General features: G+C 57.2%; 2 protein-coding genes across 2 annotated transcripts; one reads left to right on the forward strand and one right to left on the reverse strand.

The window, feature by feature from the left end:
* Positions 1 to 1,251: 1,251 nt before the first annotated feature.
* Positions 1,252 to 16,066, reverse strand: ST6GALNAC1 (ST6 N-acetylgalactosaminide alpha-2,6-sialyltransferase 1). Its single transcript, XM_037492565.2, has 10 exons — positions 15,945 to 16,066; positions 11,626 to 11,639; positions 3,579 to 4,144; positions 3,186 to 3,354; positions 2,879 to 3,050; positions 2,534 to 2,672; positions 2,212 to 2,315; positions 1,973 to 2,062; positions 1,789 to 1,888; positions 1,252 to 1,509 (listed from the first exon to the last, which is right to left on the reverse strand). Exons 1-10 carry the CDS (start codon positions 16,064 to 16,066, stop codon positions 1,318 to 1,320), a joined length of 1,668 nt encoding a protein of 555 aa, XP_037348462.1. The 3' UTR covers positions 1,252 to 1,317.
* LOC119230972 (40S ribosomal protein S27-like) lies at positions 10,303 to 10,609 on the forward strand. The gene has a single exon (XM_037492566.2). The coding sequence runs from the start codon at positions 10,318 to 10,320 to the stop codon at positions 10,570 to 10,572; it is 255 nt and encodes an 84-aa protein (XP_037348463.1). The 5' UTR covers positions 10,303 to 10,317; the 3' UTR covers positions 10,573 to 10,609.
* Positions 16,067 to 16,670: the final 604 nt, after the last annotated feature.

Genomic DNA, 16,670 nt, shown 5'->3' on the forward strand with positions numbered 1-16,670 from the left:
CAGAGTCCAACGCCTGGAGACAGAACTCAAAGAGAGGAGGTGAACTGAAACACCTTCGACTTAGCTTAAATTCTCACCGTGGGGTTTTGAGAACTGCCGATTCATGGCATGACAGAAAAATGCAAGAGAATGGCACAGCAGTCCTTGCTGCCTCAGGCTCTTCATACGCAGCCGTGTGAGCATCCCGGTGAGGGGCATGCCGGGAACATCACTTCACATCGTGGGGAACAGTTGCCCAAGGAAATGTTAAAGGGTGATTTTTAAAAGGTAAAATTGTGACCTTTCACGCGAGTCTAACATGAACACATGTCAAAGATCTGACTTATTTCATTAACTAGGGAAGAAACTAGTAAGATGTGGAAACTGGCTCAAGGAGAACGCAAAGGACAGACACACCCGGGCAGGCAGAGCGTTTGCTCTCAGGGATGACGCTGGTCACTGGCACAGGAACGACTTTTGCATCTTCATGGTACAAAATATATTTGCGTGTCTATGGACCAGAATCACTTTTTTTAAAGATTTATTTATTTATAGAAGAACTGGGGTGTAGGCCAGATGTGCGGGAGGGTGGGAGGATTCACCAGAGCCAGAGTGGGGAACAGAACAGGCAGACCGACGAAGTACACTGCTGAGGGGAGCAGCGGGTGTGACAGGAGAGGTCTGCTCACCATGTGGGATTCTCAGTATTGAACCAGGATCGAACCCGCGCTGCAGAGGCTGTGGACAGCTTCACAGTGCGGCGCTCAACCGCCCGCACCACCAGGGAGGCCCGGACCAGAGTCATTTTAATTATCAGTTTTCTACAACTCAGGGAATCGTAAATATTTCCAAGACAAGGAAAGGTGCAGATCCTTTCAGAATCAAATAACCCCTGGAAGGGCCCTCTAGACAATCTAGAGTGGAGTAAGTCACGTCTTTAAGATTTCACAGTTGCTACGTAGAAGGTCTGGAATTCAAACCAAATCTGTCTCCACAGGCTCAGGCTCCTTCTCTGTGCAGGTGGCTGTGGATGGTGAAGGGACGTTCTCCACAGATGTGCGGTGCTGAGCGCTTGTCACACATTCCGTTGAGATTACTTGGTCTGAGGAACAGAGTCCCCTGCATGGACCAGAGCCTGCTGCGGCTTCCCAAGGCCTCCAACACCTCAGCCATCATTTGCTGCCTTGGGCCCACCATCGCCCTCTGCACAAGGGTCCCTCAGAGTCTGGAGGGGCTTGGCGCCTGCCCCAGCCCCCAGCAAATGGCAGAAGAGTCTCGAGACTCCCCCGACCCTTGTGCCTTGGGACAGCGACGAGGCCATTATAGCTCAGGCCCCACTCAGCTCTTGGGCTTGGGGGTCACGGGACGCTGGTACAGCCGGATGATACCCTCGTCGTGTAGCCGCTTCCAGACTTTTTTCTCCAGTGCAAAGTCATGGTTGATGTAAAAGACAGTTTTCTTCCACGTCTTGTCATAGTAGTGATCAGAGAAGCGCTCGTGGCCCTCAGTGATGAAGCCGTAGGCGCTCACCTGTGTGAAAACGGAGTTGTTGCTGCTTCCCAGGCTTCTTCTCATGGACTCAGAATGCTGTGTGTGTGTGGGGGCTTGGGGGTATGGGCCTTTATCATGGTTCCACCCCTGGGGTCTGGGCGCAGCCCCCCTAGATGTACTTGCACACATGTATGCACCCACACCGGCTCCCCACGCCCCAGATGCATGCCCTGCCCAGCCATCGGCCCGTGCTGAAGAGGCCCAGAACCACCCGGAGCTGTTCCTCCAGGTGTTCCTGCTCCGGGCGCAGAGCCTCACCTGGTCGCAGAGCTGGAGGGCGGTGAGCAGCAGGAGGGCGCCCGTGGTGGGGCGGTATATCCTCCAGCGGGCAGTGCTCAGGGTGTTGGACCTCAGGAACCTGCGAAGCCCCAGGGCCCCACTGTCAGGAAGCTGCGAGGCCGAGAGGGGCCTGGCCCCGCCGCTGCCCACGCTCACTGCTCACCTGTTCTTCATGTAGCGGAGCAAGTCCGGGTGCGGCAGCAGGTACCTGTCCAGCTGCAGGTCTTTTGGGAAAACGTCCCGGGGATTGCGGCTGTGGGCAGGAGTGGATCAGTCAGGAGCGGCCTCCCCTCATCCGGCGGGTGCCCATCCCCTCCGCTCCAGGTGATGCCAAGGCCGGCCCGCCCTATCCGCCCTTCACCACGGCTCACGGAGCTCGGCGGTGGTGGTGGGGGTGGGTACCTGAACCAGAAAAGACTCTTTTTCTTCAGGGGCTCATTCAGGAGAAATGCTTCCAGCCAGTCGAAGTCCCGGGAACCTTCCAGGAAGTGCAGGTAGCGGACGTCCTGAGGACGAGGACAGTGATGCCTCGGGAGAACTGCCCCAGGCCCCTGGGCTGGGCCGCCTGGCCCTGGCTCTGCGCGGCCCCTTGCTCTCCTCGGGCCTCCTCTGCCTCACCTCCCCGCTCTGACCTCTCTGCGCACAGAGCCTGCGTTACACGCGGCCTGCGGCCCGGCGCTCCTCACCTGGCCTGTGCAGGTGGCCGCCCGCCCTCGCTGCTCACCTTCCCCATAGGCACGTGCTTGAAACCCCGGCTGCCCAGGATGAGCAGCGACTGGGTCAGGGAGAAGGCGGTAAAGCCGTAGAAGGACGTCCGCGTGCCCACATCCTGCTCGTAGTCCTTGATGACGGCCCCGCTCAGCCTGCGCAGAGACAGCAGCGGACGGGAGGGTGAGCGCAGGGGCGCTGCGTGGAGGCCGGTGGGGAGGAGGGGACGGTCATATATGACGGTCCTCTGGAGACCCCGGGCACCCCCTCTTCCCAGACGGGGCAGGGACTGCCCCCTGCAGAGCGCTCTAGGGTGGGGGGGCCGCCCCTGCAGGGCCGAGGCGGCGTGGGGCCCACTCACCGGAACACGTAGTCGTGGCTGTCGATCTCCTGGCCCTTGCGCGAGTTGTTGAGGATCCCCCCGTTGCCCACCACGGCACAGGTGGCGCAGCGGGAGCCCCCGGGGCGCAGGCCGGCCAGGAGCAGCTGCTGCTGCGGCACCCGGGGGAAATGCGCCACCACGTCCCGCACCACTGGAACAGAGCGGGGCCCTCAGGAGTCGGCCGCATGCCCCAGGCCCGGGGCCCAGGGAAGCGGCGCCAGAGGCAACCATCTGGTGGCTCTGCCTCCATGCCCGGCCTGACACCCCGCGCTGGGCCACGACTCACCGGAGTAGTTGAGCTCCATGAAGCCAAAGGGCGGTGCGAAGTGCTCCAGGCGGTCCCATTCGCTCTGGTTGAAGCGACTCGAATCCAAAAAGAGGGTGAGGTTGGGCAGGAAGAGGCTCCGGAGCCAGGGGGACCGGGCGGCCTTCACCTTCACCGAGTCAGGGCAGGTCTGCAGGCGGGAGGACAGGTCAGGCAGGGTGAGGCGGGGAAGGGGCTCGGGCGGGCCTCAGAGAGGGGCCTGGCGGCTGGGAAGGCGCCACCTCTGCCACCCCACACAGTGGGCACAGTTAGCACCTGGCAGAGGCTGCTTGCCCTGGAGCAAGGCAGGGGCTGGGCTCGGGCTTTGGGGGGGTGTCCAGGGCAGGGAGGCGCAGTGGGCTGCGACAAGCTCACCGTCTGGAGGCTCCCATTGTCCACGCTGTACTCGTCCTCGAAGTCCCACTCGGGCTGAGACTTGAAGTTGGTGGCCTGCAGTCTCTGGGCCTGCTGCGTGGTGGGGCCCTGGGGCCGGGCGGAGCGCGGGGGCGTCTGGGCCGTCTTCCTGGGCGGAACAGCTGCTGTGCTCACACCTTTCGGTCCCCTCTGTGTTGACCTTGCTCTGGGGGTGGTGGGCACCTGCCGTCCTGGAGTGGGCGTCCCTGCTCGGGTGGTCGCTTTGCCCTGAGGCTTTGCTGACACTGTCCTTGTGGCCGTTGGCCTCTCAGTGAGGCGTCCCCTGCCTTTGGTTGTCCTCGAGTCCAGGCTTGTCCTGTGAGAGACTGTCCCCTGATCTTGACTTCTCGGTGACAGCCTGCTGCCCACGGTCTCCGTCCTCTGCTGACTCCTCGGTGACACCGTCCTCGCTGTGCTGGGTGCCCGGCTCTGCTCCTTGGTGGCCGCCCGGCCGCCCTCTGCCCTCCTGCTCTCTGCAGTGGTGTGGGCTGTGGCCGTAGTAGGCTGTGTGTCCAGCGAGCTGTTTCCTGGTGGAGATGCTCCACGGGCAGGTGTGTCCCTTCCTGTCGTGGCTGCCTGTGGAGTAGACGTCTGCGGGGGCTCGACATGGTGAGGCCTAGGAACAGATCATTTTGGATGGAAGCTGAACATGGTAGAAACTTCAGAAGCATAACTTGTATTTACTCTTTAAAATATTTTATCATTAGTTATTGTTTGTCACTACTAGCGTTCATCCTCGTGCCTCAGGGGGCCTGCAGACCAGTCTCCAGAGCTGGGAGGAGCAGGCCGTGCACTGCCAGTGGGTCTGGAGACTTACCTCTGGCCAGTGAAGAGGCAAAGGGCCCGGGGTGCCAGGACTGGCCGCTGTGGCTGTTCTGGTGAATTCTAAGAATGAGTTTGTGTGATCCCAGTGCTGTCACCTAACAGCTGTGTGGTTCGACTGACCTTTTTATTTTTTCAAATGCAGCGCAGGCATCAAAGATGACCTATTCACAAGGAAACGGGGAGCTGCGTTCCTGTCAGGGCTGTGGCTGCCAAATCTTGATTTTGTAATAACCACCTTAAAGATTTACTGCAAACACTCCCCTGCATTAAATGCCACTTAAAAACAAACTTTCGCCTTTCAGCACTGCTGGGAGAATGTACATCCTCTGCAAATATTTGTCGAGAGATCTAGGATATTTGCACGTCTCATGTTAGGTGCAGAAGGTCACGGATGAGAGGCTCGCTTCCCAGCCTGGGGCAAGAGGCACTCCCGGACGGGCCAGGTGGGCAGTCACCACACTAACACGCGAGGCCGGAGGTGCGAGCTCAGTGGGCACGAAGGAAGGGGCTCCGTCCCCACCCCCACCAACATGGCAGTGAGGAGGGCTTCCCCCGGAGCTTCCCTCCAGAGAGGGTGGGAAGTGAGGAGGATTCAGCTGCGAATCCTGGGGACTAGAGGTTGCTGGAATTGTGGAGTCGACCCCAGATTGGTAGGGTGGGAGTGTGTAGAAGAGGGGGGGTCAGTGGAGGGGGCCAGGAGCCCGTCCCACACAGCAGGGCAGGGCAGGTTTTATTTGCATTCTCTGTCAGATCAATGAGCTTAGACAGTATCTTCCTGTCCAGGCGGAGCTGCTGCATTTCAAGCAGGAGGTGGGGAGGGATTGGGGAGAGCAGGCAGGCCGACTCCGTGGGGGATGCGTTTCCCAGCAGTGGGAGAAGACAGGGCCGGGTGGCTAGTCAAGGCTTTTGGCTGAGGGATATTTATTTTCTTCCTAATTTCACTCTTACATGTGGCCATCAGAAGGATCAGTTTCAGCAAATTAATATCAGGTGTGTCCGCTGCTGTGCTTGTCTTTCTAGCTGGACTTCAAGGTGGGGTCTCTGTTTATATAGGTGTTTTTTTCGGGGGTGGGCTTCTGGGAATTTTGGGAAAAAGAATCTTCCTCTCTAGGGACCTCGCCGTCACTCAGGTGGGTTGCCAGGTGTCCTCTACTCCTGTGTTACCTGGCGTCCTGCCTCATCTCGGTTGCTCTTGTTCCAAGTTCCCTTGGTTTCTACCGTCTTCTGCAAAGCCATCTGGGTCAGGCTTACTGAGGCCACGTGAGGAGGAGAAAGAGCTCAGTGAGGATGAGGTGCTTCTGCAGATTAGCTGTTGGCCTCCCTGACCCTCAGTTTTTCTTCTCTGGAAAGTGGCCCGCCGCGTTGTGCAGCAGCGGACACGCGTCTGCAGCGCCGGCGCGGAACACACTCAGCTCTCCCTCCTCTGAGGGGCCCCTTCTCGGTCCCTCTTGATTTATGTGGGCAAGGTGGAGATCTGCTCGGCCTGGCCTCGGCCTCTCGTTGCTGCTTTGATTTCAACCCAGTCATTGTTATTCATTCTTTTACGCAGCAAATATTTACAAGCACCTCTTCTGGACACCCTGTTCGTTACTGGGTGCTCAGCCATGAACCTAACCAGATACGACGCTCCCCTGCCGTGGGGCCCAAGACATATCATCCCACACATAAATGCCAGCTTCTAACTAGGAGATGTGCTGGGAGCCGGAGGCCAGAGGAGTTCCCCACCCCCAGCTCAACTCTTAGATTATAAACTTCAAGAAGGAAGAAACTACTTTCTGCAGCCCGGACCACTGAGCTTATCACGGTGCCACTTTTCGTGGGGCTCGAGAACATTCTGGCCATAAGGAAATGGATTTAAACAAAAGTGGCGTTGAGGGCCTTCCCGGGGGCGCAGCGGTTGAGCGCTGGGTTGCGAAGCTGCCCAAAGCCTCTGAAGCGCCGGTTCAATCCCCGGCTGCTCCCCGGCCACCGGAGGAGGGTCCCACATGGCGCGCAGACCTCTCCTGCCGCCCGCTGCTCCCCTCAGCAGTGTACTTCGGTCCTTCTGCCTGCTCTGCTCCCCGCTCTGGCTCTGGTGAATTCTCTCACCCTCCTGCGCTCCTGACTGTACCCAGTGCATGTATAAACAAACAAACAAATAAATAAATCTTAAAAAAAAAAAAAAGTGGCGTTGAATTTGGGATAGGTTTGTATGGAGAACATCCCACGGAGCAAATGTTTATTGTGGGCCTTCCCTTGCATGGTGCCCTGTGTCCCAGGACTACAGTTCTGAACAAGGCACAGGCCGCGGGCCACAGAAGTCATTGTTGTTAAAGGCAGGGGACAAAGGAGACCTTTCATCCCTGCCTCCCGAGCTGGGGTTTCATCATCCTGGGACTCACCACGTTTCCTGCCTTGCTTCCGGTGTCTGGGAGGAGCCTCTGTGCTGACCTTGACACTGAGCAAGGACTCAGATTCTCTGAGGGTTCTAGCAAAAGGCTGGCCGTGGGGTCCTTGCTTCATGGGGTCCTTCCCTCTTGGAACACACACATTTTGAACTGGCCTTAGGTAGCAAACGCCTCTGCCTTTGTTGTATGACTCAGTAGAGTAAATTGAATGTGAGAGGTTTAGGGCCGGAAAGGAGTGATTGGGTCCTGGGCTGCAAGAACACCTCTCAATGCAGAGTGGAAAACCCGAGTTAGTCCAGAACGTCCTCCTGGCTGAGCTGTGTGTCACCTTTGTTTAGTAGAAACGCTGAGTGCCGCGTGGGGGTGAGACTCGCTTTTCTTCTCTTTAATCTGAGGATTGAGCTTAAACTCCAGGCGTGTGCGTGCACACCCCTGGGGAAAGCAAAACTTAAGTGTTTACTGTTTAGGAAGCAGCTCTCGCCACCCAGCTGTAACTCTTAGATTCCTCTCCACCTCAAGAGGCCTGTGGCATTTTCCCTGCCAAACTGCCAGGACCGTAACACTGCCAGGACTAGGGAGATGTTGAGACGGAGTGGTCTTTCACATCACCCACCTCAAACCTCAGCGTGGGCCTGGCCCCCGCTGTCTGGGCCAAGTCAGCTCTGATGTGATCCGGCCCCACAGCCTGCCTAGGGCGCGAGCGGTGCCCTGCCCTGCCCGCTGCTCCGCGCCACACATCCGCCGCTCGGGGTGACCGGAAGTCACAGCCCAGGTGGTGACAAAGTGGCATGAGTAAGTTTCAGGTCCATTCCCTATAATTAGCTACACCTGTGGCCGCTGGGGACATGCGTGCGTACACAGGCCTCTGCTTAAGCTCCCGCCAGTGAGCGAACTCTCAGATGCGTGCCAGCCTCCGTGCCCTGCCTGCGTCTCATCCAGGTGCCGTGACCCACACCCGGGGCAGACTGGGTGGGGGCGGGAGTACTTTTATCTATTAAGGGCCTCTGATTCAGAGGTACAGACAATCAATCCTGGGTCCCAGCCAAGCAAAAAGCAATTTAATGTCATCATTCTAATCTATTTGGGAGGTAAAATATAAAAGGCAGCACTTTAGAAACTAAATTGGCAGGAAGCCTATCGCTTTACTCAATAAATGAAACAAGTGAAAATTATCTGGCGTCCTCTTCTCTGTAAAATCTTAAATACACGTTACTAAGGGAAACCTGGAAACAGAAAAGGGGCAGAAGGTCCAAAGTCCTTTACTCCAGCTTCGGGCCTCTGTCGGCGGGAGAGCTCTGTTCGCTGGAATTCAGCACAAGAAATAACACGGGGAGCCGTGAGTGGACAGCATGCTGGGAGGGTTGTTCCAACTGAAATGTGGCAATGAACCCCTAATCAAAGGTCAATACAAGCAGGAGGAGCGGAAGACTCTTATCAAGGAGACGTGAAGAGCTCAAAAGCTCCCTTTGATTCCCTCAATAGCTCTGGCCTCCACTGCCCTGTGGTAAGGACTCTGGAAGCATGTCTAGGCGAGGTGTGCCTCCCGGGGGAGTGCTGGTCACGCATGGGGAGCAGCCGCGGGAGTGGGGGAGCAAGCTGGGCCAGTCTCCCGAAAGGTGACAGGAGGGACAGCATTCTGGGGTATTGTGGGTGTCACGATCTGTGACTTGACCTCTTTTGAACTCCACGGCTGTTGTAAGGGTCAGGACTGGTCACGGTGCAGGTTTTCTGATCCCGGCTTCTGCTTCTTTGCTTCTCTCATCGGCTTCTTTCTCAGCTTCTGCTGGCGTCCCCGTGACGCCACCCTTAAAAGCCCAGTCTTAGCTTAGCTGAATCCCATCTACTTATGCCCACACCCTATTCCAGGTGCCCGCCATCAGGCATGCATTCAGGACCGCAAGGATCCATCATCTATCCTGGTGGCGGGAGGGCAGAAAAGCCTGACATTTTCTTTACCCTACAGCTGTCTTCAAGAGTTCAACTTGAATCCAAGAAGAAACTTCTTGGCACTTGGCAAATGGGCAACAAAGCAAACTGGGTGGCAAGTAGTTGTGTCTCGCCCCTTAATTGGCCGGCCACGCCATCCCGGGCATGTCCCAGAACACTTTGGACCCTGAAGTGTAAATGCTGTATCAGGCTTTTCTGCTCTCCTGCCATTAGCATCTGTGACCGGCACCTGTAGTCTTGCCCGCGCGCCTGTAATGATGGGCACGTGGGCCGGAGTGCGTGTAAGTGCGGACACCTGTGCCCAGGGACGAGGTCCATAAGGGCGGCGTCACTCAGGTGGGAGGACGGAGAGAAGGCAGCGGAGGACCGAGAGAGCTGCCTGCCCTGGCTCAGCCTTACAGGCCTGGAAAAATCTGACGGCTCCAAAATGATCTTTCCATCGTGAGAACTGATGAACCTACCTGGCCTGGGCTGGTTGCAAAACAGGCCCCCGTTTTCTCATCCATTAATGGGAATCTCAATACATGTCTCACAAAACTTGTGAGGATTGTCAAGCCGGTATATAAAAGTGTAGGTTGAGTGAAAAATTATCAGGGTTTTCCGTCCTCCTGCCATTAGCATTAATGAGAGATCCCTGTGGTCCTACATGCATGCCTGATGGCGGCACCTGGAGCAGGGTGTGGGCATGCATAGGTGGGCACACCTGGGCAGAGACTGGGCTTATAAGGGTAGCGTCACGGGGATGCCAGTAGAGCAAAAGAATGAGAGCAGCAGAACAAGAACAGAGCCAGCAAATGAGAAGCAGAGACCATGAGAGAAGGCCAGAGAGCCCAGAAAGAATGAAGATTCACTGGGGGCCGGGAGGCCTGCCAGACTCCCGCCCCCCCACCCTGCCCTGCACCCCTGCCGGCCATCGTATATCTGGGTGCTGCACTACAAATGGTGTAAAAAGTTCCATAAAAGCCTGAAAAGCCACCGAGGGCTCCGGGACTCTGGATCATAGAGATCCTGCTCTGGGCCTTTCTGCCACTACAAAGAGGCACTTTGAAAAATATATGTTCTACAAACACGGGCTGGCCGCGTCAGTCAGGCTTGGTGACACAGTCTCAGCCCCCTGTGGGCTCCTGTGCTCAGAGGGCAGGGACATCCGAACCCCTTTGCTGTGTCTAATGCCCCAACACCTCCCCCTGTACGGTATTTGGGGACGTTGTCTCACTATTACCCCCCTTACCGTGGAAGCACCTGCCCCTCGCCGCCCACCACGGGCCCCAAGCTGGGAACTGCTGCTCTGCGAGGCCTGCCCCAGCTCCTAGCCCTGGAGCAAGGAGACTCGGTGAAATGCATAAAACGTTTTGAAGAAGGACTTTTCTACTTCTCGCCACCACTGTCCCCTCCCTGGGAAGGTTTACTCTGGGCGGGAGAGGAGGTAGAAGAGGGAGAGAAGGGGTCGCTGGGTCCCGAGGAACCCTGCTTCCTGGTAGAGCCCTGAGGCGCTAAAAAAAAAAGACCCTGCTTTCCGGTGATGACCTCCCCACGAGAACATGCCTCTCTCAAAGGATCTCCTTCATCCCTCTCCAGAAGAGGAGAAGAGGAAACACAAGAAGAAGCACCTGGTGCAGAGCCCCAATTCCTATTTCATGGATGTGAAATGCCCAGGATGCTATAAAATCACCACCGTCTTTAGCCACGCACAAACGGTAGTATTGTGTGTTGGCTGCTCCACTGTCCTCTGCCAGCCTACAGGAGGAAAAGCAAGGCTTACAGAAGGATGCTCCTTCAGACGGAAGCAGCACTAAAAGCACCCTGAATCAAGGTGAATGAGAAACCATCCTAATAAACAAGTTTTGGATAAAAAAAAAAAAAAAAAAAAAAGACCCTGAAGGGAAAAGGCTGCAGCAGAACCCAGGAAGAGAGGAAAGTTCTGGCAGCCAGGCGCCATGAAAGAGCCCTGGGGCGGGGGCGGGGCAGGTGCCTCGGGTGGCAGTTGGACAGCGAAGCATCAGGGGCCTCCTGCTAGGCCTTGGCACAGCTTCAGGGCCCTGAGCCTCTGCTGCCTTTCTGGGAATGGGGCAGGGGAGTAGCAATGGCTGAGATTAAGTTTGGCGGGTGAGGGCACAGAGTCATGACTCAGGAGCTTGTAAAAATAGTCGCATTTCTTACACTAAAAGAAAGAAACCGCACGTCTGGTTTATAGCTCACGCTACGTGATCCCCTCCAACACCAAAACAAGCCATAGAATCTTCCAAATTTATCCCAGACTAGAAAAGCTAAGCAGGCGGAGGCACAGAGCTGGGCTGGAGCGACACGCCGGGGCGTCACTGGGAGACTCGGCCAAAGCTTCCCCAGCTCGGCGCGCCTGGGTTGTCTTCAGATGAGCGGGACAGTCCAACAACAGGCTGGAAATCACAGAACTGTCTTTTCACTGCCCCCCTCTGCTCCCCTCCCTTCTCTCCATCCCCAAGTCCAGCCGATCTGACTTATGCTTGTCCTTCCATCTGATCTCACTGCCCCCAGCGCCTCCCTGCCCAGGGCCTCCTCGACTCCGTCCTGGACCATCGTGATGGCGCCTGTCCTGCCCCTTAAAACCACCCTCCCAACACCTACCCTCTAACCTATGAACAGAACACTCTGCATAAAGCACACATTTATTTTACTTCATAAAATAAAGTTCAAGGCCACAACTTCAGTCTTTCAGTTACAGTTGCACCGTGTCCGGGTTCGAATTGCAGCGCGTCAAGGCCGTCCCTGCCCATGAGAAACACACGGTCTGAAGGTTTATGTGGGTTGGTGACGTCACGGTGACGTGACGGGGAGGCAGAGGCCAGGGCGTTGTCAGCCTGTGTCTTGACGGGGAGCAGGGACTCTGGAGCCTGCCTGCATGTGAACGTCAGGGACCAGGTGACACCGGACAAGTGACTACCCTCATCTGGGGAAGGGCTGATGGCGCTGGCGATAATGCGGACGGCACCATCACCCTGGAGCCTTGACGGGCGCCGAGTAACCGCGACTCGCCGAGGCCATCCCTGGGCACGGCGGGCCTGTCAGCTGGCTGACTTCATCCCCAGCCAGATCCTTGATCCTGCGGCTCCCCTGCCTGCACCACTGGTTCCCCACTTGCATCCTCTGCAGCGGAGCCGCTGGCTGACATGTCGCCGGCCTTCAGGCCTCACTGCAATGCTGCGTCTCCACAGCCTCGCCCTGTCGCCCTGGCCCATGCCCCCCGCTGGGGGGACCCTCAGTTTGCTCCGCTGCCCCCACCCCATTGGGGTCCTCACGGCTGTTTCCCACTAGCTCAAGTCTGTCGCTCCAGCTCGGCCCCCTGGGTGGTGGGTGTCCCTGAGTCAGCACCGGGGAGGGTTGGGTGGCCACGGGCTGCCTCCCGACTGGGCGGCTCTGGGCTTAACTTTGAAAGTCTCGTATGCGTCATTCTTGTCAAAGGGCAAAGACACTCATCCTCAGCGAGATGGTGATGACCCGGAGCCATCCGCGGACGCTCGCGGGGCAGAGCCCAGGCTCGGCCATCTGAGACCTCGCAGCTGCGCAGACACCGCTGGCGTAAGCACCCCACAAAGCGGGAGCCCATGGCGGAGGGGGCGCCCATGGGGAGTGGGGGACACTTTACAGCTCCTTTCACTTCTGCCTTTGCGTCTCTCCCCCTCTGCCCGGGCGGCGCTGGGAAGGGAGCTGGGCCTTTCCAGGTGTCTAGTTGCCAAGGCCTCTCTCTCCACCTCTTTCAAAACATCTCCTTTATCGCCCCTTCCTGTCACCATGTCACCGTCTCTGGCCATCCTCTGGCCTTGGTCCCTCCCTCCACGCAGGACGGTCTGCTGGGGAGTCCCCAGCACCCCGCGGGTCAGCCTGGCCACTCTCCTCCTCCCAGGCCACCGGGTTCACTGTTGACGGGCTCATTTTCATACACCACCTCCTCGGAGGCCGCCCGCCTCGGCGCCCGCCGGGCCCGCCCTTCCTAGGCCCGCTGCCCCCTGAGGCCCTTGAGAGGCAAGTGGTCCCACAGCCCAGATGCCGTCCTCCTGCGCTGCCCGCCCTGCTCGCTGCCCCTTCGCCCGCTCCCCCAGCCGGCCCAGGCTCCATCTCCCCCCCAGCTCTGGGCAGCACAGATCCCATCCCCCAGGCCTCGCTCTCCTGCCTCCGCCTCTCAGTCTGCCTGGCCCTCCACACCTCAGGAAGAGTCTCTACCATCAGTCATTTTCAACGATTAAAACTCAGTCTAAACAACTAGCTACGGGGAGATTTAAAACAACAACAAGATTCAGTTTAAGGCAGTTCAGAGGTGCAGATGACCGATGGGATTCAAGCTCTTTGCTCTTCTCCACGGCCCCTGACCCCCTCATCCTGCCCAGGGCCACGGCCCTGCCTAGGGGCAGGGCAGCATGGGGTGGGAGCATGGGGGTGGGAGCACAGGGTGCTGAGGAGGCAGGCGGAGGAGCGGGCGGCAGCCAGCATCAGGCCGGACTCTGCCCCTTTCCCTCCTTTTCAAGGAGGGCACCGCCCACCTCCAGAAGCAGCTAACCCAGAAACAGGCACCGGTGCATCTACCTGCCCCGCCTGCCAGGCTCAGAGGCAGTGTCCAGGAAGGACCGAGGCTCCCCAGCCCCTGCGAGCCCCCTGGCCAGGGGCCTGCTGTCCGCTGAGGTGCCGCCCACAGTCCTCCCTTGTCTTCTTATTCAAGCTGCACTGAGCTGGGTTTTTGTCTCTTGCCGTGAATACAAACCCACCTGCAAGCGTCGTACAAAAATACATTTCAGATGAACCAGTTAAGCTTGAAGAACAAAAGCATAAAACCAGTCGAAAATGCAGAGGACAATCCAGCTAATTTGGGGGGCGACAGACTTTCCTCAAAATCGCACAAAGTCTGGCGGCCACAAGGGAAAGGATCGAAGGACTTTACCTACAAACTACCTGAGGATGACAGACGACACCGAGGACAACACAATGGAAGCAACACACAGAAACAGGAGGCCAGAAGGAGCACCTGAAGTATTGCAGCATAAGTGATTAAAAAGGGTTCGTGTCCCTGATGTCAAGGGAGCTCCCACAGGAAAGAAAAATAATTTTGAAAAAGAGCAAGAGCACGGCCAGGCCATCCGCAGAAAGACACAAATGGTTCATAAACAGGCGGATCCTCACACTCGCCCGGGACCCAGGGCCGGGACTGGTCAGCGGAGTCGGCTATAAAAACACGAATCCTACCCAGTTGTGCCACCCATGGGGCTGGGGGGGGCTCACACCTCTCACAGTTGTGCTGTCTGAGGACCTGGTGGCACCTCTAGACAGCTAATGCGAATGTGTCCTTGTCGGGCAATTCTGCTTCCAGAAATCTCCCTAAGGAAATACTTCAGTGCCCGAAGGTAAGTGAAAAACGAAAGTGACCTATTATGTTGATAAGCTTCAATTGATAAAATACGTCCACCCATCCATCCTATAGAATGTTCTAGAGCTGTGAGAGAGAAGGAGGTAGATTTGTATGGACCAAGGTGGAATGATCTGGAGTTGCTTTACAAATCAGCCCGAGGAGCTGTGTGCGTGTGCCCACGCCCTCCCGCCCCCTCCCTCCCTCCTCTCTGTCCTGAGGGCATGTGTGACGTGGCGTGGCGTGGCGTGGCGTGGCCTGGTGTGGCATGGCGTGGGTAAACAGCACAGGCTATGGAACCAAAATGCCTGGGTTTGAACCCTGACCCTACCACCCAAAAGCAAAATGCATTTGGGTGACCCACTTTAGCAGCCTGTGTCTTGGTTTACTCAGAATCCTAAGATTTAGTGACCTGATAACCAGAAAGCCCTTAGCGTGGTGCCTGACGGTCTGCACTGGTGGGTGCCGCGGACGGGCGGGAGGTGCGGCCTTGGCCACAACAGCCCTCTTCCCCACGGCTCCACTCCCCCGGTCTCGGTCACCCGCAGTCAACCGAGTCTGAAAATACCACGCGCGGTAAGATGCTCTGAGTCCACAGTCTCGACTTGATTACGCTGCTTTGTTACAATTCATGACGTTCTATCTCATTACTAGTGATTGTTCAGCTCTTCCTTTGCCTCATCTATAAATGAATTTTTTTCCTAGGTATGAACAGGGAGAAACATCGACTCTAGAGTCTGGTACTATCTGCGGTTTCGGGGGTCCGTGGCGGGCCGTGGCGTGTATCCCCTGCGGGGGAGGGGGCGACAGTGATGAGATGTACGGGAATGTTCTGAGAGTGGTTACCTCTGAGGGCCAGGCAGAGTTAGGGGCTAACTTTCTTTTTTGGGGGGAACTGACTTCTTGTTTCACCTTTCTGTATTTAAAGAAACTTTATAATAGGGGCCTTCCTGGTGGCGCCGGGGTTAAAGACAGCGCTATCAAGCTATTGGCAGCCACTGCAGCACAAGTTCGATCCCCGGCTGGCCAGGGAGCTACCCACATAGCGCAGCAGACCTCTCCTGTCTCCCCGCTGCTCCCCTCCGCAGTGGATTTCAGTAGATCCGCCTGTTCTGTTCCCCACTCTCTGGTGAATCCTCTCACCCCCAGACCCCTGGCCTGTAACCCATTTCTTGTATGCGTAAATAAACAATAAATCTTAAAAAAAAAACTTTATAAGATCATGCATTACTTTCAAATTTTAAGAATAGCGAAACACAATCATTTAAACAACAAGTCTGGAAGGAAACGAGCTTCTGACTGCTGGAGGTATGGGTATCAGCAAAATGGCTCAGAAGACCCTTTTGAAGGGGCAGCCTGGGCCCTGAAACTGAAGCTGCCTCCCTAAGCGAGGTCTGGGGTCCCCCACAGGCTTCTCAGGGAGGGTGTGATTTTGCAATGAATGAAACACAAGCACTTCTGCAGAGAATGGCTTGCAAGAACTAACCCAAGCTGCCCTTACTGCGAACCCTGGGTCCCAGAGGGGAGCCTGTCTTGGTTTCTAACTGTGCCCCCTGGAGGCCCAGCCCCGAAGTCCTCACACTCCTGCCTCCATTTCCTCACACCCTCACGGTGCCGGGGACCTCAGCACCACTGACTCCCTGCCCCTTGTCTTCCTGCCCATCCTCTTCCCAGGTTCTTGACAACATTCCTAGCCCACCATTGGGGTGCCGCGGCGTGTCAGGATCCCCCAGTTCCCCGGGGAGGGGGCTTCCCCAGTTTACTCTCATCATGAGGAGGGGCTTAAAGGACTCCTACCTGGATGGCTTTGTGTTGGGCTCCTTAATGTAGGAGGACAGGGCGAAGAGGATGAAGAGCAGCACGGCCAGGAGCAGGAGCCGCTGGCCCAGGCGACCGAGTCTCCACAGACAGGCCCTCATGGTGCTGGGTCAGGCCCGGAGGACGCGCCTTCATGCCCCGGCTGAGGTGCAGGAAGCTGGATCCGAGCGCCTCTGGTCCGGCCACTGGGCCTCCTGGCCGAGTGCACACCCTTTGTCTGAGCAGCCACTGGTTACACGGAGGCTACCGGCTGCCAGCGAAAGGAGGAGCCACCTTCGCTGCCGTGGGAAGGCTCATAGGTTGGCGTGGCTTGAAGGAAGAGAAACTCCTGTTGTTCAAACAAGCTCACCTTGCTTTTCTGTGCCTCTGAAGCTAAGATCTGAGTGTGGAAGTTTACGAGAAACACACACACATGATATAGAGCTTCACCTTCCTCAGAGTCCCAGCCCTGGGGGACCCGTGCACAGCGGGGGGTGGGGGTGGGGTGGGGGGCAGGGGTGGGGGCGGGGGGTGGGGACGAGCCTTGCGCGGCCTCTGTGCTCAATGGGAGTTTTATAAGAAAGACCTGGAACCCCGATTAGGTGGGACTCCCTGGCAGTGTATGGATACCGCTGTGCAGCCATGGACTGAACCCCAAGAGCATCTCACTTCCGGGGTATCTGGAGCCGAGGCTGTGCGTGTGGCTGCTGGTGGAGTCCCCGGGAG

Source organism: Talpa occidentalis, unplaced genomic scaffold (genome assembly GCF_014898055.3).
Source record: "Talpa occidentalis isolate TD23 unplaced genomic scaffold, MPIMG_talOcc4v2.1 talOcc4.7, whole genome shotgun sequence".
Taxonomy (NCBI): domain Eukaryota; kingdom Metazoa; phylum Chordata; class Mammalia; order Eulipotyphla; family Talpidae; genus Talpa; species Talpa occidentalis.

Excerpts from the sequence above, each read along its gene's own strand:
- LOC119230972 (XM_037492566.2), top strand. The coding sequence starts at position 10,318 with ATGCCTCTCTCAAAGGATCTCCTTCATCCCTCTCCAGAAGAGGAGAAG.
- ST6GALNAC1 (XM_037492565.2), bottom strand. The coding sequence starts at position 16,066 with ATGAGGGCCTGTCTGTGGAGACTCGGTCGCCTGGGCCAGCGGCTCCTG. Across the intron at positions 3,051-3,185 it reads CATGGAGCTCAACTACTCCG|TGGTGCGGGACGTGGTGGCG; the intron begins GTGAGTCGTGGC and ends GCTCTGTTCCAG. Across the intron at positions 1,889-1,972 it reads CTCCGCTACATGAAGAACAG|GTTCCTGAGGTCCAACACCC; the intron begins GTGAGCAGTGAG and ends GGGGCTTCGCAG.